The 27,912-nt window shown below is 45.5% G+C and overlaps 1 protein-coding gene across 7 annotated transcripts in view; it reads right to left on the bottom strand.

Annotated features, from left to right (window-relative positions):
• Sntg2 (syntrophin gamma 2) overlaps window positions 1-27,912 on the bottom strand; it is a 226,846-nt gene that overhangs the window by 9,370 nt on the left and 189,564 nt on the right. For 3 of the 7 annotated variants that reach the window (XM_074049060.1, XM_074049062.1, XM_074049065.1), the window contains exons 15-16: window positions 21,470-21,562; window positions 19,661-20,178 (exon numbers count right to left, since the gene is read on the bottom strand). In XM_074049060.1, coding sequence (XP_073905161.1) covers window positions 19,705-20,178; window positions 21,470-21,562 — 567 coding nt within the window. In that variant the 3' untranslated portion in view covers window positions 19,661-19,704. Of the gene's footprint in view, window positions 1-14,836; window positions 14,948-18,016; window positions 19,639-19,659; window positions 20,179-21,469; window positions 21,563-27,912 lie in introns of those variants that run through there. The other 4 variants (XM_074049063.1, XM_074049064.1, XM_074049066.1 and 1 more) reach the window with 3 other exon arrangements.

The following is a 27,912-nucleotide window of genomic DNA, read 5'->3' as shown; positions in this document are numbered from 1 at the left end:
TGTCCTGTGTTCCCAGCATCCTCACTGAAGAGGTGAGGTGTGATGGGGGCCAGCGGTACCTCCTTCCTGCTCTGGTGAGTCTGGACGCTGGCCCTGCTGGTGCAGGACTGAGCCCCGGCAGCTCTCTGTGACTGGCAGGCAGCTGCCCTCAGGTGGCCCCATTACTGGGGCATCTAGGCACAGGGCTCCTGAGGTACGTGCGCCCAGAGTAACGAGGGGCTGGGTGAGAGGCTGCCTCTCCCAGCTCCTTCCTTTTTCCATGGTTAATAATCCAGACTAAAGAGGAGGCTGCCTTGTTCTGGGGATGAGCAATGTCAAGTCCAAACCCTGCAGAGATGTGACTGGGACAGGGCCCCCTGTACTTGGACTGACTCCTGCCAAGGTCCTGGAGGCCTCACTATGGATGGCCTGGAGATCTCAAGAAGGCGTTTGCTTCTATGGAAATCTCTTCCAGAATCTGACTTGCCTAAATTCCAGATATTTAGTTAAAAGAAAAGAAAAGGCATCAAAGAATGCATTTGCTCCTTGCTCTGTGGGTGCCTGCCAGTGGCAGCTGCCCTCCTCCTGCCACTGGTCTGCACTGCAGAGGAAAGGACGCTTGTGACTCCTGAGGCTGGGAGGACACTCAGACCCCCAGTGACAGCACAGGATGGAGGAGATCCAGACACCTGGACCTTGGCTCCCATGGGTGTTGCACACATGGGCTCTGGAAACTAACAGGCAGAGCTGTGCTCCAGCAGTCCTAAACCTGTGAGGTTCCACGTCTGAGGGTGTCGGAAGGTTCTTCTCTGCACTGGCTTCTTCAGCTATGAATGTCTGCTGGGAGTGTGCAGAGTTACTGGGTGGACAACTTGTAAACCCTGCACGATACAGACTCAAGAAAGGCAACCACCGCAGAGGCAAGGCAGTGAGTCTCTATGGCAGTGTCTCACCTGAGAAATCAGGGTATTTTAGGGACACTGAGAAGGAAAATGACTCTGGCTAGTTCAGCTCAAACACTTCAGGTTAATACAATACTTCATTGGTAACTATAAACAGAAAAATGAAACTAGTGTTCTTACCATTAATGCAGAAAATATGTAAGTGCTGTCATGTTCAAGTTTAGTCAGGCAAGTTGCTTTATGTCACATTTTTATGCCTTTTTATGAATTGGATCATTTTTATGACCATATGCAATTGCATTAGATATACTCCATTAGGCTGTGGTCAAAGCACAGAGGTGATCTCTGTGAAAAGACACCAGGACTTTGTATTTAATCCTTATTTATTTAATACCTGTAGAATGTGGAGAGGAAGTAGGACCACTTACAGAGTTCCTGCTTCTCTAATAGTGTCTGCTCCTCACTGGCAGTGAGGAGCCGGACTGCAGGGCGGTGATCCTTGTATTCCAAGGCCAGTCAGCCCACTCTTTGCATCTTCCTCCACCCCACTCCATCTCCGAATCACCCCTGCAAACTAGCAGTCTCTGTGGTTGATCATTTATTACATAATCTGGAATTCAGACACCTGAGGTTTCAGCTCCCACTGTTGACTCTGACATTTTTGTTGGGGGAGAGAGGAGGACCTCAGAACACCCAGAAAATCATTTTAAGGAACAGAGGGACACATGTCTCCCAGGCCACCATGGGCTCAGCCCTGGAGGCAGTCTGTGGTTCACAGCCCAGGCCAGACATGGTGGTTACGACAATGGCCTTGAGCAGTTTCTGCTCTACAGGGTTACGGAATGATACAGGAATTCTCTGACTAACCCATGAGCTCTGTGCACCTGCCAGTTCTCTCACGATCCTGTCCTAATTGCCAGGTGTCTGTGTGTTTGTGCACAGTGCTGCAGCCAGTCCCGTAGCCTGAGTCCCTGTCTGCTTTTTCCTAGTAGGTAGCTCAGGGATTTGTGCACAGTGGACATCTGACAGAAGTCACAGGATGAAGAAGAGAAATCTCCAAGCTGAGTACTGCTGCCTCATCTCTTTAACTCTTTTCCTCTTGCCGAGGGGAGGCTGAGACCCTCACCTGAGGCTCACCTCTCAGCAGGGAGGGAGGATGCCATCCTCAGGAGGACTGCAGATGTGCCTGTCGGCACAGGGACTGCCTGCTCCTTTTTCAATGATAATCCTAAATGTGGATATGACATAGCCACGCACGGGTCACATAGAAATGTGCACTGCCCGTGCATCACAGTGACAGGGACAGAAATGTGCACTGTGACAAAAAGGTAGCTTCCTTCAAAGCTCCTGCAGCCAACATTGCTCTCACTGACAAGTGGTAAAGAGGAGGAGCCCATACTGGACAGCACAGAGAAAATGGAGGCAGATTTATCTCAACAGCAGTGGTCAAGAGCCAGCTGGTGGTCCCCACACGTAGTATGTACAGTGGATGAACGCCTGCACTAATCCACCTTAGAGCTCACAGCAGTCCCTTGTCATACCTCAATGAAGCTGAGGTGGTCAAGGTGTAAACCATGCCCCATCTGCTGGGGATTAGGTGATAGTGGCTGTAGGGCCATACACACAGGCTGGGGCATGACAGGTGAGAAGTATCGATTCATACCTGGGAAGTGATGCTCATACCCCTTACTGCAGCACAAGGACACTGAGCTCAGTGTGTAGAAGTCAGGACAGGGCCACTGACTTCAGAAGGACATTAAGGAAGTGGGGAAGGGGCTCTTAGCACTGTTCAGATAGGGTTTATGCCTCATTCTTGGACAGCAACAGATAAATGGCACTGGATTGATTTCTTTGCTGGACTGGGCTGAAGACAGGTGCTGCCTGACTCCCAGAGCTGACTACACAGTCCTCGTGTGCTGTCAGACAACTGATGTCACATGGGCAGCTGGCCACAGACCACAGAGGAATTGTTCCGCCACCTTAATCAGCCAATGCTACAGATCAGGACTCCAGCCCTGTCCTGCTCTGCTGGCTACTCACTGTCACCCAGTCCATTGTAGGCTTTAGTGATGTCCTTCAGGGTGGGCTACATGTCCCCTGCTACCATGTGAGGAGGGCTGTGCTACTGGCTCAACTGCCACTGCTTTCTGCTTCCTCCTCTGACACTAGCAGTGCAGGTCCACCCTCCTGGGACACACAGAGTTTCCTCCACTAAAGAGATCAAACAGAGAGGCTTCCTTTGCCCACTCCCAACCTCTGCTTCATGTCCACTGCCAGGGCACAACCAGGTTCCCTCTTACTAAGCACACAACATCTCTGAACACAAGTTTCTGAATTTGCTCCATGTGTGGATATGGAGTTGAACGTGTCTAATCTGCAGGTTATTAGGAACGCTAGTGAGCTCACTTTTGGGCTGTACAGAGTAAACACACTTTATGAATGAAATGGTTGTCCATGGGAGACTTGAATCTGAACTCACCTTAGAGCCCTCTCTCCACAGGTGTCAGGATATTGAAGGGTACAGCCCCTGCCCAGACATTCAGGTGATGGGGCCCTGTCCAGCTCAAGGTGCTTCAAAATCAATGAGCTCAGCTGGGCTCTTCCAAGTCAATCCCAAGTAGGAAAAAGTACAGACTGCCCTTTCCCCAGAAGGAAAGGTGCCCCCAAGGACCCTGAATTAGAAGGGCAGAGTTGGATGGATTCCAAGATGGCAGCTGGAGGGAGGAAGCAGAAAGCGTGCCTCCTAAAGTGAAATCTTGGAGAGACACTGGAGACACACCTTGCAGGCAAGGCCACCGAGAAGAGGCAAAACTTTGACCCCTCCACACCTCCAGCCTGCGCAGAGCATCTCCACTTCACATTGAACAGAGAGACCAGAAGGGCCCCCGGGCCACCAGTCGCCTGCGCCCAGATGGCTTGGGAAGATGTGGACAAGGTGAGCTAAGCAGTACACAGTACTCCCACAGACAACCCTGGGCCAAAACAGCATATCCCCGTGGATAGACCGACCCCCACCCAGGGAAAAAAAGAGAAACTGAGTAATAAGCAATAAGAACAATAAAGACATGTGGCAAAGAGGGTGGGGTGCCCTGAGCTCCGAAGAGCTGGGAAGGGGAATCCTTCCCGGGACTGTAAATAAACAAGCTGGGCCTGGCTGGAGAGGCTTGGCAGGAGCGGGGGCGTGCGCCCAGCAACCAGGAGCGGGAAAGCTTGTGAGAGTGGTGGTGGGAGGAAAACTCCACAGGACAGGAGGGAAGATCCACTTCCCATGTGAGCTGTAAACAAACACACAGGCCTGGGAAAGCGGGTGCAGTGTCACCTCCCCCACTGTGCTTGGAAAGGGGAAAGCTTGTAGCAGCGGCTTGCACACAGGAGAACTCTGAGTAAAAAAAGCCTGCAGGGCCAGGTGAGTGCTAAGCTCACCCCTGAGATCTGCATAGATAAAGCCTCCAGCAACAGCAGGCTGACAGCAGCGGGCAGACAAACCACAGCCGGAAATACCATTCACAGACCTGTCTCCAGACTCTTTTTTTTCTCTCTCCCTACCTTTGATGAGAAAACAACCGAACTACACCTGCATGCTGAAAAACTTACAGAAACTGTACTGCATTTGAACTTGGGACACTTTGTGGGTTTTTTGTTGTTGTTGTTGTTTTGTGTGGTTTTGTTCTATTTTATTTTTCCCCTTTGATGAAACAACTACAGAACAACATCTGAGGCACCATCTCCAGGATTGGAGGCTGAGGGACAAACACTAAAATTATTACCACTGAAATTTCATTGCATTTGAACTTGGAGGTTTTTTTATTATTATTTTTATTTTTTATTTATATATACATTTTTTCATTTAAAATTATTTTTTTATTCTTTTTATTTTTTATTTTCAATCCTCCTCTGTCTCTCTAATGCCTTTTCAGCTTACGGTTGATTAGTACACTGTCTCTCCCTGTTTATATCTTTGAAACTTTTTTGTTTGTTTCTTTGTTTAGTTTTTTTTCTACTTGTTTATTTGTTTTTCCCTTTTCCTTTAACTTCTTTGCTTTCCATCTCCTCTCACCCTTCCATTCTAAATATTACCATTGTTATTATTACAAGCTAGAAAATACTTAATTGCACACAGTACAGGGGCAATAACAACACCAAAGACAATGACAGGAAGACAGAAAAAACAGGGAAACCAGTTTCCCCACAGCAAAAAATTAGTACAGGAACCAGAGGGAAATGAAGAAAACAGATACTCAGATCCAGACTCCAAAAAAATGAAGACAAACTATGCCAAAGGACCCAATGAAGACCACAAGAATAATTTAAAAGAAGACATACTACAGGTACTCAATGAGAATTTTATAAAGATTGACTGGATATGGTCAACCAAAATGTACAGGAGACACTCAAGAAATTCCAAGACAACAAAAATAGAGAATTTGAAAGAGCAAAAGAAATAAAGGAAACCACAGAAGCACTGTATAAACACTAAAGTGAAACAGAGAACATGATTAATAAACAGATAAGTGAACTCAGGACAAAAATAGACAACATTAAAGAGGAAACCACCCAGGATATGGAAAACCTCAGAAAAAAGAACGAAACAGAATTGCAAAACAAAACGGAAGGCCAATCCAGCAGAATAGAACAAACAGAAGACAGAATCTCAGAACTCGAAGATGAAATGGTAATTAAAGGAAAAACTGAAGAACTATTAATCAAACAACTCAAGACCTGTGAAAAGAAAATGCAAGAACTCACCGACTCCATCAAAAGACCAAACTTGAGAATCATGGGCATCGAAGAAGGAGAAGAGGTGCAAGCAAAGGGAATGCGTAATATATTCAACAAAATAATAACGGAAAATTTCCCAAATCTAGAGAAAGATATTCCCATACAAATGCAAGAGGCCTCCAGGACACCAAACAGACCAGATCAAAACAGAACTACCCTACAGCATATCATCATTAAAACAACAAATTCAGAAACTAAGGAAAGAATATTGAAGGCTGTAAGAGAGAAAAAACAAGTAACATACAGAGGTAAACCCATCAAAATCACAGCAGACTTCTCAACAGAAACATTAAAAGCAAGAAGAGCGTGGGCTGAGATCTTCTGGGCACTGAATGAAAATAACTTCAACCCCAGGATACTCTACCCAGCAAAACTATCATTCAAAATAGATGGAGCAATAAAAGTCTTCCATGATAAGCAGAAACTAAAACAATATGTGACCACAAAGCCACCACTGCAAAAGATACTGCAAGTGATCCTGCACACAGAAAGTGAAACCCAACTTAACCATGAAAAGACAGGCAGCACCAAACCACAGGAAAAGAAAAGGCAAGACAGTAGAGAGTAACCTCAACTTAGGTACACACAACCAAACCTTCAAACAACTAAGACAACTAAATGACAGGAATCACCACACACCTATCAGTACTAACGCTTAATGTTAAAGGACTTAATTCACCCATCAAAAGGCACCGCTTGACAAAATGGATTAAAAAGGAAGATCCAACAATTTGTTGCTTACAGGAGACTCATCTCACCGACAGAAATAAGCATAGGCTTAGGATGAAAGGCTGGAAGATTTACCAAGCCAATGGCCCCCGAAAACAGGCAGGAGTAGCAATACTTATCTCTGACAAAGTAGACTTCAAACCTACATTGATCAAACAAGATAAAGAAGGACATTCCATACTAATAAAAGGGGAAATAGACCAAAAGGAAATAATAATTATCAACCTATATGCACCCAATGTCAATGCACCCAATTTCATCAAACATACCCTGAAAGACCTAAAAGCATATATAAACGCCAACACAGTGATTGTGGGAGACTTTAACACCCCATTATCATCAATAGATAGGTCATCCAAACAAAAAATCAACAAAGAAATCCTAGATCTAAAATATACAATAGATCAAATGGACCTAGTTGATGTCTCCAGAACATTTCATCCAACTTCTACACAACATGCATTCTTCTCAGCAGCCCATGGAACCTTCTCCAAAATAGATCATATCCTAGGGCACAAAGCAAACCTCAGCAAATATAAGAAAATAGAAATTATACCGTGCATACTATCTGACCACAATGCAATAAAACTAGAACTCAACAACAAAAGTAAAGACAAAACACATGCAAACAGCAGGAAACTGAATAACTCATTACTTAATGAACAATGGGTCACTAGTGAAATAAAAGAGGAAATTAAAAAGTTCCTGGAAGTCAATGAAAATGAAAACACAACCTACTGGAACCTATGGGACACAGCAAAGGCAGTCCTGAGAGGAAAGTTTATAGCCATGAGTGCATATATTAAAAAGACTGAAAGATCCCAAATCAATGGCCTAATGATTCATCTCAAACTCCTGGAAAAACAAGAACAAGCATCCCAAAGCAAATAGAAGGAGAGAAATAATAAAAATAAGAGCTGAAATCAATGAAATAGAAACCAAAAAAAACCATACAAAGAATTAATGAAACAAAATGTTGGTTCTTTGAAAAAATAAACAAGATCGATAGACCCCTGGCAAACCTGACTAAAATGAGGAGCGAAAAAACCCAAATTAGTAGAATCAGGAATGCAAAAGGGGAGATAACAACAAACACCATGGAAGTCCAGGAAATCATCAGAGACTACTTTGAGAACCTATATTCAAATAAATTTGAAAATCTTAAAGAAATGGACAGATTTCTAGATACATATGATCATCCAAAACTGAACCAAGAGGAAATTAATCACCTGAATAGACCTATAACACAAAATGAAATGGAAGCAGCAATCAAGAGTCTCCCCAAAAAGAAAAGTCCAGGACCTGATGGATTCTCTGCTGAATTCTATCAGACCTTTAAAGAAGAACTGATACCAACCCTCCTTAAACTGTTCCACGAAATAGAAAGGGAAGGAAAACTGCCAAACACATTTTATGAAGCCAGTATTACACTTATCCCAAAACCAGGCAAAGACACCTCCAAAAAGGAGAACTAAGGCCAATCTCCTTAATGAACATTGATGCAAAAATCCTCAACAAAATAATGGCAAACCGAATTCAGCAACACATCAAAAAGATTATTCACCACGACCAAGTAGGCTTCATCCCAGGGATGCAGGGGTGGTTCAACATACGAAAATCAATAAACGTAATAAACCACATTAACAGAAGCAAAGACAAAAACCACTTGATCATCTCAATAGATGCAGAAAAAGCCTTTGATAAGATCCAACATCATTTCATGATAAAAGCTCTAAGAAAACTAGGAATAGAAGGAAAGTTCCTCAACATTATAAAAGCTATATATGACAAACCTACAGCCAGCATTATACTTAACGAAGAAACCTGAAACCATTCCCTCTAAAATCAGGAACTAGACAAGGATGCCCACTATCTCCACTCCTATTCAACATAGTAGTGGAATTCCTAGCCAGAGCAATTAGGCAAGAAGAAGGAATAAAAGGAATACAAATAGGTAAAGAAACTGTCAAAATATCCCTATTTGCAGACGACATGATCCTATACCTTAAAGACCCAAAAAACTCTACTCAGAAGCTCCTAGACATCATCAATAGCTATAGCAAGGTAGCAGTTTATAAAATCAACATAGAAAAATCATTAGCATTTCTATACACTAACAATGAGCAAACGGAAAAAGAATGTATGAAAACAATTCCATTTACAATAGCCTCAAAAAAACCCAAATACCTAGGTGCAAACCTAACAAAAGATGTGAATGACGTCTACAAGGAAAACTATACACTTCTGAAGAAAGAGACTGAGGAAGACTATAGAAAGTGGAGAGATCTCCATGCTCATGGATTGGTAGAATCAACATAGTAAAAATGTCGATACTTCCCAAAGTAATCTACATGTTTAATGCAATTCCCATCAAAATTCCAATGACATTCATTAAAGAGATTGAAAAATCTACTGTGAAATTTATATGGAAACACAAGAGGCCACGAATAGCCAAGGCAATACTCAGTCAAAAGAGCAATGCAGGAGGTATCACAATACCTGACTTCAAACTATATTACAAAGCAATAACAATAAAAACAGCATGGTACTGGTGCAAAAACAGACATGAAGACCAGTGGAACAGAATAGAGGACCCAGATATGAAGCCACACAACTATAACCAACTTGTCTTTGACAAAGGAGCTAAAAATATATGATGGAGAAAAAGCAGCCTCTTCAACAAAAACTGCTGGGAAAACTGGTTAGCAGTCTGCAAAAAACTCAAACTAGATCCATGTATATCACCCTACACCAAGATTAACTCAAAATGGATCAAAGATCTTAATATCAGACCACAAACTCTAAAGCTGATACAGGAAAGAGTAGGAAATACTCTGGAGTTAGTAGGTATAGGTAAGAACTTTCTCAATGGAACCCCAGCAACACAGCAACTAAGAGATAGCATAGATAAATGGGACCTCATAAAGCTAAAAAGCTCTGTTCATCAAAAGAAATGGTCTCTAAACTGAAGAGAACACCCACAGAGTGGGAGAAAATATTTGCCAGCTACACATCAGAGAAAGGACTGATAACCAGAATATACAGGGAATTAAAAAAACTAAACTCTCCCAAAACTAATGAACCAATAAAGAAATGGACAAGTGAACTAAACAGAACTTTCTCAAAAGAAGAAATTCAAATGGCCAAAAAACACAGGAAAAAATGCTCACCATCGCTAGCAAAAAAGGAAATGCAAATTAAAACCACACTAAGATTCCACCTCACCCCTGTTAGAACAGCCATCATCAGCAACACCACCAATGACAGGTGTTGGCGAGGATGCAGGGAAAAAGGAACCCTCTTACACTGTTGGTGGGAATGTAGACTAGTACAACCACTCTGGAAAAAGTTGGAGGCTACTTAAAAAGCTAGACATTGATCTACCATTTGATCCAGCAACACCACTCTTGGGGATATACCCAAAAGACTGTGACACAGGTTACTCCAGAGGCACCTGCACACCCATGTTTATTGCAGCACTATTCACAATAGCCAAGTTATGGAAACAGCCAAGATGCCCCACCACTGACGAATGGATTAAGCAAATGTGGTATCTATACACAATGGAATTTTATGCAGCCATGAAGAAGAAAGAAATGTTATCATTCGCTGGGAAATGGATGGAATTGGGGAACATCATTCTGAGTGAGGTTAGCCTGGCCCAAAAGACCAAAAATCGTATGTTCTCCCTCATATGTGGACATTAGATCAAGGGCAAACACAACAAGGGGATTGGACTTTGAGCATATGATAAAAGCGAGAGCACACAAGGGAGAGGTGAGGATAGGTAAGACACCTAAAAAACTAGCTAGCATTTGTTGCCCTTAACGCAGAGAAACTAAAGCAGATACCTTAAAAGCAACTGAGGCCAATAGGAGAAGGGGACCAGGAACTAGAGAAAAGGTGAGATCAAAAAGAATTAACCTAGAAGGTAACACATATGCACAGGAAATCAATGTGAGTCAATGCCCTGTATAGCTACCCTTATCTCAACCAGCAAAAACCCTTGTTCCTTCCTGTTATTGCTTATACTCTCTCTACAACAAAATTAGAAATAAGGGCAAAATAGTTTTTGCTGGGTATCGAGGGGGTGGGGGGAGAGGGAGGGGACGGAGTGGGTGGTAAGGGAGGGGGTGGGGGAAGGGGGGAGAAATGACCCAAGCCTTGTATGCACATATGAATAATAAAAGAAAAAAGAAATAAAAACTAGAAGGGCAGAGGGAGCTGTGCATGAGAGACAGAGACAGGCAGAGCCTCAGGGAGCTGAACCTGGTACCAAGTCCATATGTCTTGAGAACCACCTAGGGAAACCATATTAACCTGTACAGTTTCTGCTGGGGCAAGTTCGAGGCTGGGCAGTGAACATGTGCTGAGAGCTGCACTGGAACTGCAGCTCCACTACCTGGTCAGTCCCCTGTCCACCTGGCTCCCCTGCAGGATGAGCAGCCCAGGACCCACTGCCTTTGTTTCTGAGGACACAGATATTTCTTCTTTGGGCTCTAACTTCTCTGCTCTCAGGGGAATTGGTAGCTGAGATTCCTGGGGCGTCTCCAGAAGTCTCTACCCCATACTGTCCTGATACCGGGAAGCTCACTCAGGATGCAGAGACCAGAGGTGCAGCAGAGGATGCCCTGCCCAGGTCAGCCGCTTCTCTGCATGGGACAGGGCGAGCAGTTCAATCTTTAATCTCAGTTCATCATTCCAACATCTTCCTGATCAGATGGAAGGAGGCAAACTTGCTCTTGCCACTGCTAGCAATTCAACTAAACTGTAAGTTTCTGTTAGTTAGAACACTGTGATTTTAATTCTACAGACAGACTCAACACCACAGCAGAGAGCCATGTCCACACAGCTAAAGAAAGTCACCTGCCATTCTGGGATGGATCAAGGTACCAGCTTGCTATAATGCTCACTAAGGATAAAAGGAAAAAGTAAGGAAAAAGCTAAGCTTTGTTTTTGCCCAGGCTTTCTAGGGAGCCAACTTTATATGATGCTACAGATATACTTGGAAAGTGACATTGTGCTTCACAGGCATCTACTGCTTCCACTCCTCCTGTCACATCCTTCTGCAGAGGACAGCACTCCGCACTGCCGGTTTCCTGAAATCCCCTGTTTATAACACTTGGCTTGGTTTGCCCATCCCTCTCTGCCCCTTCTGGCTTCCTGAAAGAGATTTTCACTATGAACAACTCAGCAGCATCAGGAAAGAATGAAGGGGCTTTGTCTCTGCAGAGGACAGGGGCCAAGCTCCCACTTCACCAACACAGCAGCTACCTTCCCTCTGTCAGCCCCAGACTCTTAAACACAGGCACCCATGCTCTTCCTCTCTGTGTCTGACCACGTGGCTGACTCCCCGATGACAGAGGGACCCTCTCAGGTCATTACAGAGTGAAAATGTATGCCATCCTTTCTCCCAAAGGCAAACTCATCCTCCTTTCAGCTGTCCTTGGCTCCTTGAACCACCTTTGTTTCAGGAAAACTTCTCCGAGGACCTCAGAAACACATGAGCATAGTGGCAAGCATTGTGTTCTAGTGAGGACAGGAAGAATCTTTTCCTGAGAAACTGGTAAAACCTCCATGAGTGCTCTTGGCATTCTTTCTGTGCTAATACACTCTTTCTTTGTTCATTTATTCACTAGAAATTACATTTATTTAATGCACATGTGTACTCAACCTTGTGCTGGAGATAAATGCTAAGATAAACCCACCATCTGGAGGCTGAGTCTCAGGCAGAGGTGAAATCATAAGAAACTTAAAATCCAAGCAATACACACAGAAGCAGGGCTGGGGCCACAGCAGAAAGGGTGAGGGGTTGGGGAGGGTGCGGCCGGAGCTGAATCCTCATACCCTAACTACAAGTCACACAAACAACGCACAGTCAACTGAACAGAATTGCGTGAACCTAAATCCTTCATTTATTATGTTTGCTTCCCATCCACCCTATTCTTTTAAGAGGGGAAATGAAAGAAAAAAAGCATTTTACTTTAAAAACAACTCAACCTCAACTTTCCAGCCACTGAAGTCACTATAATAGTAGCCCAAATTCCTAAGCTCTATGTCAGGTTTTCAAATAATTGATGTCCAGCACAGGCCTTGGAGCCCCCGTGCCCCCAATTCAAAGAGAAACTCAAGAAAGTCTATATGCACTAATTACTAAGATGGTGCGCTGGGTAAATATCAAAGAAAGATTTTCAAGTACATCGGGTATTACAGAAAGAAACATTGCTTCATGGTCACCTCTAGTAAAATGAGAAGGAATGCCATCTTCTCTGAGATTCTGGTTATGGGACACATGAAGGTAGGGAAGTGTTCCTATTTATAAAAATAACATTGCTCACACCCAACAGGACATTTGCATTCTGAATTTAATTCAGAATTCACTCCAGTGGGCTCCTCATTTAATTTGTCCATTAACTGTCTGGATAAGCTTGGGCCTGACTTTTTTCTGTCTCATAAACTATAATAAATGCAGATTTCAGTTGGGAAAGGTCATTTCTAAGCTGGCTATGTGGGTTGGGCCCTGGGTGTTCGTGGTTACACACACACATGCTGTCTATGCTGTGGGTCACATGTGGCATCATGGTGGACGTCCTCCGCACCCTCCCTTCATCACACTGGGCTCTGAGCCTTCACCTGCAAGACGCCTCTAGGACCTGGCAGTGACCCTCGATCCTGCAGCCAGTGAAGACTTCAGCCTCTCCTTTTCCAAGCCCCCCAGCTCACGTTCATGACCATATCCTTAGGCACCATCTCATAGCTGCCCTTCCTCCGGCTCGTGTCCATGGCATTATGGGCTCTGCAAAGGACAGAGCCGGGACGAAGGTCGGTGCATTTGGGTATGTTAACGCATGTTCCTGTCTCAGAATCATTTGAGGTGAAGTCAATTCACTGTACTTGAAAGTTTGCATCTTTTCCCATAAAAAGATCCTCACAAAATTGCTTAAACATTTAGCCCTTTCAGTTCTGTACCATTGCTGGGCCTCAACAACTTTTGCAGACTTTCTCTCTTCCTCTAAGTAGAATGGAACCTTAGCAATATAAAAAACATCCTCAGACACAGTACCACTAAACAGTACCACCAAGCAAACAGTACCATGACACAGTACCACTGTTTCAAAGCAATTAAGATGGTACTTTTCATAACTGCCTGGCTTCTACTATCTGCTATCGCCACTCCTTTTGTTAACACAGGTGACCAACAGCTAAGTGATCAATAAAAGAGAATTTCTAACCTCTAAACCCAATGAAACGTGTAGTCTGTCTGAATATTCTCCAGATGCCAGGTGAGCAGTCAGCCATTCCCAAAGCTTCTGCCCTGGGGACAATTGGGACCACCAGGGTCCCCTGAACCCAAATCCTCAGAACCATGGTGACTCAGATGGGCTGGAGAAGGAGACAAGGCTGATACAGGGAAAGGTGACGGTGCCCCTCCTCTGCCATGGTCTCCAGTGAAATGAACAGACCAGACGGAGGAAGCACCAATTTTACCCACAACAGCCATCTCAATGGAAGAAAAACCCTAAAATGCAATTCATTCTCTCTCCCTCTCCTGTGTCTTCAGGATGATTACTCTGGTGTCCGTTCCCTTGGACTCCATAGGACAGCATGACAGAGTGGGAAATCTCCAGCCAGCCCCGTGTCCTGAGTCTCATTCTACTGGGTCCATCCTATATCTCAGTAGCCCACAGCCTGGACAGTGTTCTCCATCTGGACAGTGTCCTCCGCCTGGATGGTGTCCACATTCTGCTCTCTTTGGCCAATTGCCCAGATCTAAGAATGTCAAGCAATTCTGCACCATTTCCATTGTACTTAAAAAAAAGTTGTTCATTGAGCTGAACAAAGAGAGGTAAAAGTTGACCCTTACATTTGTTAAAACAAACCACAATGGGAGGGATAATTTCATCAGATCAAAACACGTGCAGAACTGCCAGTCTGTTTCCAAACCTTGTTTTCATGTTCTCACTTTTTTTTTTAGAACTTACTTTTCAATGTACTAAGTTTATACTTTCTTTTGTCTTTAGTTTATGTTAGAGCTGCTTTGTTGGTGGCACGTTTATATAAAAGTATGAAAAACAATACCTGTTGACAGTAAGATGACACCTGAAGACGTTACGCTCATAATCTACAGCCAGCATCATACATCTAACACAGTTTGAAAAACTCTGCTGTTAAATTTTGACTTCTGGTATATTAAGGTATTGACTCCCTGCTAATATTACAAAGTAACTTCTAGTTTTAATAGCGTTAGATACTTTGTTTCATCCATCACAATTTCGGACATAAGCTCTCTTGCAGGAAGCACAGGCTTTTTCACATATCAGCCATTGGATTGCTAAGGAGGTCACGTGCTTCAGGATGGCCCTGCTTCCTTCACCTGCGCACTTTCTGACCAGTAGATCGACTACGCCTCACGCATGCGCATTTGGGTGCAGGATGGCGGTTCCTACCTTCTTCTCAATTTGTTTGGTGTCCAGACTCTGAAACAGCAGCTTCACTCGCGTTTTTCCATCATCTGAAGATCCCTTCAGCTGCGAGAACTTGAATCTCCAGAGCACATTCTGCAAAACAGTGAAATTAATTAGTAATTTATGAAGAAGCGCACATTCGTTTACCTAACACCTGTGCACAAGTTGAGCGGAATACGCCGATCAATGCTGTCATTTGTGAATGACCTTGTCTACATTCAGTGTGCACAGACTTGCCAGAGCTTCTGTCTGCTCCCCTTCCATTGTGCAATCTGACCCTCACATCCAGCAAGCCTCTCCCCCCACTCAGCATGTCAGCATTTCAGTCCCCATCCTGCTTCTACCCTCCTGGGTTTCCTGTACACAGCCCGGAATCTTCCTAAGATCATTGTTCCTTTCCTTGTTGGGGAATGTAACCCGCTGGAAGGTCCAGTTCTTTCTGTCCTGCAGGAGACATGGTCTAGAATGCAGACAAACCAGAAAGCTTGGGTCCTGGACCCCCTACCCCCACGGCTACGAGCTGTCAATCAACCTCAGATTCCTGAGAACCTACGTGAAAGCCGTGGCACTGCTACTTTTACTCCTGCTGAAAAGGTACCTAATGCTTGCTGAGCTACTTTAAAGACAAAAGGGACTCTATAAATCCCTGCTCCTACAAAAAGAGGCCACAGCAAATAATGACCTAAGGGCTATCTTTCATGAAATGTAGTCTTTAGTTGTGGATATTTCATTGTAATAAATCTCCATTTTCCAGAAAAGTCCCAATGGGAAACAACAATTAGCTACAGGTTGAATTTCTATCAGAAGCATTTATGCTGAATAATAAACATATTTTCATCAAGAGTCATAAAGGACAGGAGGGCTGGGAAGTGGGGAGCCTGTTTGACCATGGTCCGCACACTGAGCTCAGGGTTCGAGCTACATTCTTTTACATTAAATTTAGGAGAGGGATGGAGTCTGCATTTCAGATGACAAAGTGTCACAGCCTACGTCTCTTCTAGATTTCCAGAATTCACAACATCATCGGGCCTTTGGGCATAGCTCCTCAGCCCTGCATTTCACAGTGAGGGCACCCAGCCTCTCACTCAGGCCGACTTCAGGCACCAAAGACCCATCACAATGAAATTCTTAGTGCATAATTACAAAATTACTAATTATACCACATAGCTTTTGTGTGGGGTGATGTAAGACAAGAACAGTCATCTAGAGCTTCCAGCCTTGTCTTGTGCTTTGTTTGTGGCTGGCAACAGGCCTTACTCCCTTTAATCCTCTCGGAGCCATGTGTTTTGATCATGGTGATGCCAGAGAGCACCCCAGGAGGGTGTCTGTTCTTCAGAGAGTGCCCCAGGGGGTATCTGCACTCCAGACAGCACCACAGTGGGGGGTGTCTGCTCTTCAGAGAGCACCCCAGGCAGTGTCTGCACTCCAGAGAGCACCCCAGGGTGGTGCTATTTCTACGGGCTTTCCCTGAAAGAGGTCTGGGTAGCAGTTTAATTTCCAGACTCTGAGCCCTCCTTAAATACAACTGGGCCCTATAGACTGGAAAGTGCTGGCTATCCACTCACAGTCTGGTGCTGCTGGCTGGATAGACAGCTCATTGTGGTGCATTTATAAACTGGAAGTGAACTTGCATGGGTGGTGGATCCCGGAGGATATCTGAAGGCTGAAGGGAGTCCTGACCTTTAGTCTCCTTGTTGGAAACCAGAAAACACTTATCTGTGGTCTTAGTAATCAAAGGCCGGTTTACAGTTTCATGTGTGTTGTACACCGAGGTTTATACTTCATTCTCACAACACAGGCTCTGTGAAAGAGATAACCACTGCTCACTTCCTCTGTAGCAACTCTGGGTTTTTAAAATGCTGGTGATGAAAGTGACACTGCATCCTTATCTGGGACTCCAGCAAGGGCTGCTGGAGGCACTGACATCAGGACCAGGAGCCCTTTGGGTTCCAGCAGAAAATACCTTCTGGCACTTTCTTGGCTAGCTGAAAACCTTTTCCTCAAAGTCAGGCCAGAGTCAAATCTTGTCTTCTCTCCTGCCAGAAAGTTAACCCTTCTTTCTTTTTTCTTCTTTTCTCTTATTTTCCCTTCCTGTCTTCTTTTCCCTCTTTCTCCTCCTCCTTATTCTTCTTAAGACAAAAACAAAACAAAACACTGGTCTTTCTGTTCTTTCCCACTAGGCTTAAACCTGTGGAGTTATGAGATCTGGGCCTGACAACCAGGATCCCTGGGCATCAATCCAGCACCCAGCACTCAGAGGGTCCACATTGACCAGGCCAAATGCAGAATCAGAGCCCGCTGCTGAGAGTGGGAAATGTCAGGTGGAGTAGAAGCCACACTTAGGGATGGGCTAGCTTTGCACAGTGACAAGAAGTTGGTAAATACAGAAACTTCCTCCCTGACTCTGTGTCCCGCAGCTCTTTCTAAGCTCAGGTGACAGGTGCTCAGAGGGTAAAAGCAGGAATTTGACTCATTGCTGTCTCCCTAACTCTTCTCTTTTGCTGTTCTGTCAGCCTAATGTCCATGTGCAGTGCTAGGTACTTCCTTCCCTGTGTTACCTCTGTTTCTACTTCCTCTCCTCCTCTGTTTAATCTGGACAGAAATAGGTTATCAGTTAGTGCCAACCCCTCGAGAGCAAGAGAAGCTAGCAGTTAACTGTCTTTATCCCAGCTGGCCTGCAGACACTTGTGGGCGTGGGCAAAGGACTGGCCTCCTTGGGCAGCAATGTCCTTCCATTTCCAGCTGCTAGAATGGTGCTCTAGTTTATTCTTGCTGAATGATTTAAAATAATTTCAATCTAGAAATTAACACACATTTTAGATAATGGTCTTATTTGTAGCGTCAGTGTAGAAAACATTTTTGTGGCCAAACCTGTTTCTTTTCCTGCTTAATTTCTCTTTGTTGATGCTGAAAGTGGCCAGCTGGTGGTGAATGGATTGCTACTTGGGAATAATTGACTTTCTCTGGAAGCGCAGAAATGGGGAAATGTGAAATTGGACCATGTGTGGCCAAGGGGACTGACATGAGGATGTCCACTAAAACCTGATGGGCAGTTATCAAAGTCCACATTGATTATTTTTGTGATGCTATAGATGGACCCATGGCCTTGTGCATCCTAGGCAGGTGCTCACCACTGAGAAGTACACCCAGTCTGAGTCATTTTTCATAGGCCTTTGGTTATTCAGTGCTGCTGCCAGATCACAGAAATAATTCACAAATGGTTCAATTTAGCAACATGAGGCTGTAATGAAGTGCTAATTATCTTGTGAATGAAAGCACAGAAAATCCCAACTAAATATGCATAACTGAGAAAAGTTTTGACTTTTCCATAACCAATACAGAAGGCACAACTGTTCACAAATATTTCACATTGAGTAATTATTTAATTATCGTCACGATTATTTCAGAACAATATGGAAATAACTGAAACCCCCATCTGAGCTTACAAACACCGTTCTGCCTCGGAAGAATGAAGCGATGTCAAGTAGAGTTGAGTCCTGTGTCTCTCATGAGTTCAGGGCCTGTGGTATACCCTTCACGGTTGAGCTGGGAAAGATGTTCTTTTTAGGACAGAGGCATAATCACAGGAAAAGCACAAGGTAAGCATTCACCTTCAGAGGAGACTTGTCAGGAGGTTGCAGCCTGCAAGCCTCACTCAGGTGAGCAAAAGCCATCTTTAATTGGATCTTTACAAAAACTTGCCTGAGAGTGGCCAGGACAAGAGGCAGGCAAGCAACACTCAGGGATGATGAGGCCTCTCCTGCAGGCAGAGACCCTGGGGAGCTGAGTCAGGGATGGGACCTGCCGGGGTGTGGGTCCTGCCAGAGTGTGCGTGTGAGACGTCACCCATGGGAAAACACAGGCTTATTCTGACGTCATCCTGGGCATCCTGGTGACTGTACCCCACTTGCTAAGGGCCGTGGTAAGTACGGTTCAGTTACAAGAGCTCAGGCTGGCGGTACAGTTCAGTGTCGGGGAATTCAGAAAACGGAAGCTTTGCTGGGAGGGCTCTCATGCAGTTCTGCACAGTATTAAGAGCTGAGCACCTGTCCATGGATCAGCTCACTCAAATGGCAGAGGCTTGCAGTGCAAGGCTGCTTCTCGTGATCTGTGCAGACTGAGTGGACCTTCCCATGGTGTCCCAGTAGGAACAGGGAGGGACAGCAGAATGCCCAGGCTCCTTTTACAGGCGACCATGACCAGAGCTAACATCACAATGCTCTCCAAAGGTGCTGCCCCATCCTGGCATTGGAGGGTAGGTGGATACGGTGAGGTCAATTCATAGAATTAAGAATGTCATCTTATACAGTCCTCTGTGGGCTCTGTGCTGATTCCTGGACTTGGAATGAAATGACTGAGTTTGAATAATTAACAGCAGAAACCAAGGCAGGGCTGGTAGCTGGGTTTTGCTCTTCCCAGGTGAGGGCTCTGCCCATGGTTCACACCAAGGCATTTCCAAGTGCATCAGAGGACACAAACACCTCATCCCAGGAGCAGTGGCTAGGTGGACCATGCCACCTGCCCTGGAGGTGAAGTCTTGAGAGTCTCAGGTTAGGTTTCCTGAAGCAGTGAGCAGGAAACAGGTCCTCCGCAGGTCTCGTGTGTAGCAGGCAAAGCATTCTTTTCACGCTAGGGTAGGAGCTGTGCTGGTGCCCTCATCTCAGAAGGACACGTGTGGCAAGGGTACTTGGATCTGGCTACAGGTCCTGGACTTGCTAGGTCCTGTGGCAGACCAGGTACAATGGGAGGAGCACCTGAGAGGCCCAGGAAGCTGTCTACTGGCTCTGATCAGAGGGCAAAAGCAGAGACAGCCTTTGGTTTGGATGCAGACACAAAATCCCTTCTTAATATCATATTTTATGCAAATACATTTTGTTAGTATTATAAACACTGTGTGTTTCCATCCCTACTGGGAAGCAGCCAGACTGTGACCCTGGAAGGGAGGGAGGTGACAGTTGCTGCTGTGAGCGTTTGGGCCTCAGGTTCCTGTAGAGGAAGTAGCTTCTGCTTTGCTCAGGTTCGCTGACCTCTCTACTATCGACAGGTTGGAGCCTGCAATTCTCTGTGGTGCGGCGTTCTGTGCATGGCGGGGGTTGAGCAGCACCCCTGTCCTCTACCATGCACCCCTGGGCACTGCAGAAACTCCACTCCACTCCAAGGCCTGACAATGAGGAAGGACTTGGAGTACTGCCAAGTGCCCTGAGGGGACAGTCGCATCCTGGCCAGAACCTCTGCATAGTGGAATGGGAGGGAGGTGAGGCCAGTCCCCGTTTGTCAGTGGCTTGCAAAGATGGCACGCAGGAGAGAGCATCGGAGGTTTTCCTCTGCAGCAGTTGGGAAACCACGAGGAGGAAATGCAGGTTGACTGTCAGGAGCCTCAGACAAGGCTTCACTCACTCAGAGTGGACCTAAGCTGGGGCGTGAGGCCTCAAAGACCAGACTAAAATGGAGTCTCTCACATGCCCTGCCACCAAGCAGAAACTTCACAGAAGCAGGAAAACCCCCAAGCCCACCCGAGCTCCCCAAAACCTGTGGATTTGCAGCTGCACCTACCACAAGAGTCCAGGCCTGCTGATAAAGACATTCGTCTGTGTTACCCCTGCATGGAAGGCACCCCGGAGCACCCAAGGTGAGACCGCAATCCCGTTACTGCTCCAGCCCCTGTGGAAATCACTTTCGCCATGTCTGAGAGCCCCGTCGTCTGCGCACAGGGTGCTGCCTGGGTGGGGACTGTAGACCTCAATGACACTTTGTTTGTGAACAACTGCACTCATCATGTGAGCGCCTTCCCACTTCACCCCTTCTCAATTGGCACACAGGACAGATGTTTAGAAATATTAATGGGCGCCAGTGGCTCACATCTGTAATCCCAGCTACTCAGGAGGCAGAGGTCAGGAGGACTGCGGTTCAAAGCCAGCCCAGGCAGTTAGTTCATGTGACCATATCTTGAAAAAACCCATCACGGAAAAGGGCTGGTGGAGTGGCTCAAAGTGTAGGCCATGAGTTAAACCCAGTACCGTAAAAAAAAAATATATATATATATATACATATATATATATATATATATGTATAAATGACAAAATAATGGCTTTATCTTTGGCAAACACTTCTGTAGCTAGGTGACCATTTGGATGCTCTTGGAAATGGCAGTATCTCCCCTTGCTCACTCACATTGGCGTCTTTAACAGGTAAACCTGGAATCAGGGGAGCGCTCTCTGTGTGGACAATTTCTACCCTGTAAGAGGCTGAATTTCTGTTAGTAAAAGCGTGTAGGATTTTAGCAGGCAACAGTCCACATTCTTTTCAACATGTTTATTTTAGTGTTGTGTGTCCTTCCCTGAGTAGGATCAAGAAACCCTCCCCTTCCTTACCACCACATCCCTGCCCATTGATGTGACATGTGGTCACCAAACACCACTCAGGTTGGTGTGTCTCTGTGTGGATTCTGGGGCTGGTGGACACCCTGAGCTATCAGGAGAAAGGCAGGTTATGAACAGGTGCGATGCACACTGGCCACTGTTGGTGGCTATTCTCAGACACGTGCGTGTTAGCATGCTATGATATGAAGCTAAAAGCACTCTGGTGGTGGCAGGCAGGGGCTGCGCTGCGACTTACCTTCATCTTGCTGTCAAAGCAGGTGAACCCCAGCGCGAAATCCACCGTGAACCACAGTGCTTCTCCTTGCCAGCTGCACATGTATGTTTTTGACTGGAAGAGAGCACTGACTTTGAGAAAATGTTCTTTAACAGTAATGTTAAACTTCAGGTACTTTTAATATTAACCCCCCCTTTAGTCAAATGATTTTTTTTTTAAGTCCTAATGTGCAAAGGATGTAGAACCAATGGAGGACCCAGGGTCACTCCCTGAACACAGGGGGTTCTTTCTTGCTTTTTGTTTTTAGACAGAAAAAAGACATCTTTATATGTGTCCCTTTAACTAAAAGCAAACAAATGTAACAGCCCAACAAATCTTTATTCTCCAAAGTGTTTCTGAAAACGGTCACTGGGTTCCTAAGCTTTCTTTTTCATGAGCTCCTCACATTGCTGGGCAACTCATATGCAATTTAGATGGGGGTCCCCATGACCTGTGGGTGTGTTCCAGACATGGCTGTCCTGGGAGACACTCTGCAGAGCTCCACAGTTCAAGATGACACTTATGTAGCTGGAACAGCAGTGACACCACCCAAAATGCACAACAGAGAGAACCGTGTGCTCCAAACACTGGGCAGGGGTGTTCCCCCATTCAGAGGAGACTGCAACCTTCGTGAGTGGGAGAATCCAGGCACCTTGTGGATCCACCCCACACAGCTCCCTTCCCAGGAGGCTGGGGCTTGATTCTCTCCCCATCTCTCACCCACGTGGGCGCACACACACGTGCACACAGGCTCTCACGTCCAGCGCTGGAAAGTCAGCAGGAGCCCTTCTCACACCTGCACGCACTGTACTTTATGCTGCACACGTGGTTCCTAGATACCACCCCTGTGCCTGGCTCTGCCACTCATCTCATTTTGCTGCAGCCTTTTCCTAATAACTGGACAAATGTCCTGTATGTTGTTCAAATCTGTCAGTGATTCCTGGTGAGGCTGTCTGCATACTGGCTCCATTCTGTGTGCCTTACTCTCAGAATGCAGCAAGAAGGCCTGGGAGGTGGGAGCCTGTCCACCAGGTCAGAACATGCCTGCCCTAGCTCAGCCTTCACATGGCCTCCTGACTGCCAGGCTTCCAGGCTGCCTCCGGGCATCATGCACACAGAAGGTGCCAACTGAATCCTCTGTGACCAAGTAATGCAGACCTTGGTAAGAGCTGCACTCCATCCCTACCCTTCCTCCTCCCACCTTCTCTGAACTTGACCTACATGGAGGGAACCGCTGGGATCACAAGTGAAAGTCCACGATAATTAGTGTTCTCATGGCCTGGCTTTGAAAGCTACTCAGTTTCCAGGCATCAGCCAGGTGCCGTGGGTCACACTTGTAATCCTAGCTTCTGGGGAGGCTGAGACCAGTAGGGTCACAGTTGGAGGCCAGGATGGGCAAATAGATTGCAAGATCCCTATCTCCAAAATAACCACAGCCAAATGGGCTGGAGGTGTGGCTCAAGCTGTAGAGCACCAGCTCTTGAAGTGCAAAGCCCGGAGTTCAAAGCAAAGCCCGGAGTTCAAAACCCAGTCGCATCAAATAAAGTAAAAACAAATCCTGCAGTTATGAACCTGTGATAAAATATTCCTGGACAACTGCTGTGTTCTGTGCAGCCTAAGTCATAGCTGACAAGGGAGCCAGAGAACTGTGAGCGCAGTGAACACAGCGGGTGGCAATTCACACACAGTATTATCCCATCCCAGCTGCCCGCCCATCTTCCACTGGACCCCTGGAGAACAGAAGCTGTTTCAGAAGGTGCCAGAGCACCATGTCAGGCAGATTAGAGAATACAGAGGAAAGGCTTTGTGTAGAGAGGCTCTGGCCATGCAGAATCTCATTTTCAGTCATTCAGTGGCATCCAGATGCAGAGTTTAGGAACTGGGTGATATTTAAGGTCCAAGGCTCCCCGTTACTGCTGTGCTGGGCACAGTCACGTCATAAGCTGTGAGCACAGCTCTTTCTGTTCAGTGAACAGATGCTATGCTCCTTTTGTGTTTATTCTCTCAGTACAGTGGAACAAACTCAGGTTGACACCTGTGCTCAAAGTCCTCTGGGCAGCGTTGGCTTCATGGTCCATTCCCCATGGCATGGGGAATCACAGAGCATTTGTGGGCATCAGATTCTTTAAAGACATCCTTGTAAACTGCTCACAATTTTAAATAAAGTTAGCAATTTAAATATTTTCATTTACCTGCTGGGGAGAACATTCATAGGGCATGTTTAAAATTATCCAAGGTATTGAGGCCACAGGAACGATGTCTTAGGTAACAGATTTACTGCTAAAATCATGGGCAAATGTCCCATGAATACTTACGGGGGTGACAGAGGAGGGGGACGTGTCTTGTCTGATTGGACTCTATCTGTGGTGACCCACAGAAAAGTGCTCAATTGCTGACCCCCGCTCTGGGCAACCAACAAAGCCATTTGAATAAATTAATGAGCTCAGGAAAGAAGAACTAAGTGCCTCCCTCAACACCTGCCTGCAATTTAAAATAAGTTGTCAGAGAGTGTCAGAAAATTTATGTGAAAAATGTGAAGGAAGTCTTAACAGAAGCTCAGAATGCATGGCTATGAAGGTCAGTTTTGGATAGAATGAGCCAAAGTCAGCAGCAGAGAGCAGCCCGTGTGTAAGGAAACCATGGAAAACCCCAGCAAAGAGCTACCTGGGGAGTTAAAAGAAAACCCCAAACAGAGACAACCCAGAATGCCAGTGGAAAAACTGCTTTCTCCTCTGTGTTCTGGACACCATGAGGATGTCAGGGCACCTTGTCAGCCTCAGATCCCATAGTCACCCCACTGCAATGGCTTGTGTCCAGGTAGGAAATGGTGTTGACAGAGCAAACACTAAGCTGTATGTGGGGTCTCCACCTGTAATCCCAGCCCAGAGAGTCGGAGGCAGGAGGATGGTGAGTTCAAGGTCAGTCTGGACTACATAGTGAGACCCTGTCTGAATAGACAGACAGGCAGACAGACAGTCAAAGTAAACTAGCACAAGCAACAAGCAAAGGCACTGGACTCCCTCACAGAAGGCAACCTCAGGGGCACATCATGCTGGTGTCCTGCTGCAGAATTTGAACGTGCATATGGCCTGTTGGTGCTCAGTTTCCTTTCTTGTGGTGTTTTGGGCTTTGATTTAGGGTAATGCTAGCTGCAGAAAATGAATGTTCCCCCTGCCCTTCTCCTCTGGAAAAGATTGTGAATAACTGGTCTTAATTCTAAGTGTTTGCTCTAGGCTAAATGTTTCTTTTGGGGATTTTTAAAGTTACAAATTCAGTGTCTTAGTCACTCTGCCAATCGGTCTCCTTTTAGCTTAGGTGTACAGCTCCACGTGGTGTTGCCACGGGGCCCTTGCACAGCTGCAGGCTGCAGTGATAACCTGCTTCAGTTCTGGGACTGCAGTATGCATCTTCTCTCCTTTTCTCCCCCACTTCCTTTGTCAGTTTTTCCTTAATGGTGTTTACAAAGAACCCTTTTGATTTGTATTGAGAGACACGCTGACGACTTAGAAATGTGTTGTTTCCCAGCTTTTGGAGACTTCCCTATTATCTTTCGGTTGCTGATTGCTGATTTTTTTCCACTGTGGTTACAGAACATACCTTGAGCAATTTCAATCCATATACATTTGTCCTGCTTTGCTTAAGGCCTGGGTGTGGTCTGTTGCAGCTGGGTAAGTGCTCATCCTGGCCTGATGGCGGTGGGTGGTGCTAAGTTCTTCTTACCTATCTGGGTGGAAGGGCGTAGGCATCTCCAGCTATAGTTGTAGACATGTCTATTTCTCAGTTCCATCAGTTTCTCTATCAGGTTTTGTGGCTCTGTCCTTTGGTGAACCCACATCTGGATGGCTAGGTCTCCTTGGCTGACCGACCCTGTCATTGCTCTGAAGGCCTCTTTAGAACCTGGTGGTTGTCTTTGCTCTGGAGTCTGCTGGATCTGATGACATAGCCACCCCTGATTTCCTCTGAGCACTGCCCTATGAGGTAGCTCTGTGTGTCCTTCAACTTACACACCATCTGCACTGCTATGTGGGAAGCCGTCTTTCCATAGTCACCATTAGTTGGGTCTTGTTTGTTAGTCTATGTCACAATCTCTGCTCCTTGATTGGATGTTGGTAGGTATCTCAGGGCTGGTCTGCCATTTTGGTTTTGTTTCTACTTGCTTTTCTCTTTATCCGCAGGTCCACATGCCCTTGTCCACATCCTGCAGCACTGACCTACCCATGATATGGGGGATGAAGTTTGGGGTAGTTTCCAAGAAAAACCATGTCATAGAGAAACTGAGGCTTGGGCCAAGCCCTGTGAGCCTGGCACTGTGCATCTCCCAGTGCCTGCTGTGCAGAACTTCAGGCTCTGCCAGCCTGCACTGGGCCAGGTGCTAATCCAGCCTTCCAGGGCAGAGGAATGCATTTTAGAATTCCTTGCAAATCCTTTCACTTGGTCTCAGAGCACCTCTCTAGAAAACTGAATGTGCCTCCACAGCAGGAGAATCAAGAAAAGTAAGATTAAAACAGCTTCTTAGAGGACAGTGGGTTGTGAGCTAAATTAGGCTGTGATAGAAAATGTGGTATCATGTTAGCATACTCAAGTTCATTTTCAAATATGGCTTTAAAAATTCATGCTCTGGCACTGCTAAATCAACAAAGGCATGAGTGTCAGGGAAGGGGAGAAACAGCACAGGGCCTGAAGCGATTCATTGACACAGCAGGACTTGTGGAGCTGGGAGACATCGCACAGGGTGTGAGACCCCCAAGGAGCTTCAAGTGGGACAGAATGGTGGCCTTCACACCTGGCCTCACACCCCCTGTGGACATGCATCCTCAGACACACCAGGCTCATGTCCAGCTGGGAATCTTCTGTTTCCACCCAGTCGTGGACAAGCCCCCAGGGTCAGTGCTCTGTTCTGTCTAAAGCTGACTGGACCGGGGAGTAAAATTTACAGAAAATGCTTTGGCTGACGATGGATGTGAGAATCACCTGAGTGAAGTCATAGGCGTCTTCCTAGCACCTGAGTTCCAGTGAGCGCTCTGTAATTAAGGCACACTTCCTGTGGGTCAGAAGCCAGGCCGAGTGCCCTGCATTAATCCTCGTGCCGCATTTCACAGGTAAAAGACGGTTCAACAGCAGCACAGCTTGCCGCTGCACGGTGAGGTACCTGCTTCTTCCTGTCCTGACTCCTGACCAAACAGCTTCCAGCACCACAAATCACAAGGTGGGACCTGGACTCTTAGGTTTCCACATTTCTTCTGGGCTACGTTGAATCATGTCCCCCAAAAGATAAGTTGGAATCCTAAACCCACTGAACACACGGCCAAGAGAAACTTAAGAGTTGCTAAATGCTGACGTAAAGAAAGAAAAGCCCAAATGGATGACTTAACTTTACACTTTAATAAACTAGGAAAAGAACAAACTAAATGGAAATCCAGAAGAAGGAAGGAAATAGTGAAAAGTAAAGCACTGATTTAAAAGAAGAGAAATTAGAAAAACAAAATAGACAATCAGTTATAGAAAAAATAAAGAGACATCTGAAATAGCCAAAATCAGAACTCAAAAAGAGGATATGATTGCTGATTTTACAGAAATAAAGGGATTGTCAGAAAAGTGCTCTATGAAATTTTACACAAACAAATCACATAACTTGGACAAAATGGGAGAGTTTCTATGAAACATGCAATATACCAAGACTGACACTTTACAAAACAGAAAATCTGAAGCTATCCACTGGTAGAAGGCTACAGAACCAACAATCAAACACCTTAAAAAAAGGAAAGCTCCAGAATAGGCAAATTCCTTAATAAAGTCTACCAAACATCTGAAGATAAAGCAGCAAAATCTTTCTCAAAGCCACCTACAAAACTGAAGATGAAGAAACATCTCCAAACTTATCCTGAGCTCAGCACCACCCTGACACCAGAGCCGAGAACTGACTCCCATATGCATTTTCACGTGGGACTCTGGACAAGATGCTAGCAAACAAAAGTCAGCAGCGTATGAAAAGGTTGCACACCATGATTTGTCTCTGGAAAGCAAGGAAGTTTGACAAAGGAAAATGAATCAACGCAACACACTGATTAGAAATAAAAGAAGACTTTTATCCTCTCAATTGATGCAGAGAAGAACTGGCAAAATTCTACTCCCTTTCATGATTCACAAGAGGAAATGCTCAACAAACTATAAATAGAACGGAACCGCCTCCATGTATTAAAGGTCATAAATGAAACCCTACAGCTAACATTGTACTCAAAAGGGAAAGACTGATAATTTTTTTCTGTAAAGTCAGGAACAAGAGAAAAATTCCCACTCTTGCCACTTCTGCTTACCAGGTTCCTAGAAATCCCTACAGAGCAAAAAGGGAAGAAAAATACAAAGTCATCCAAACTGGCAAAGAGGCAGTAAAATGGTTTCTGTCCAAAAATGACATGACTTTACAT

This window comes from Castor canadensis, chromosome 12 (assembly GCF_047511655.1).
Source record: "Castor canadensis chromosome 12, mCasCan1.hap1v2, whole genome shotgun sequence".
Lineage (NCBI taxonomy): Eukaryota > Metazoa > Chordata > Mammalia > Rodentia > Castoridae > Castor > Castor canadensis.
This window is presented reverse-complemented; position numbering and strand designations above follow the sequence as displayed.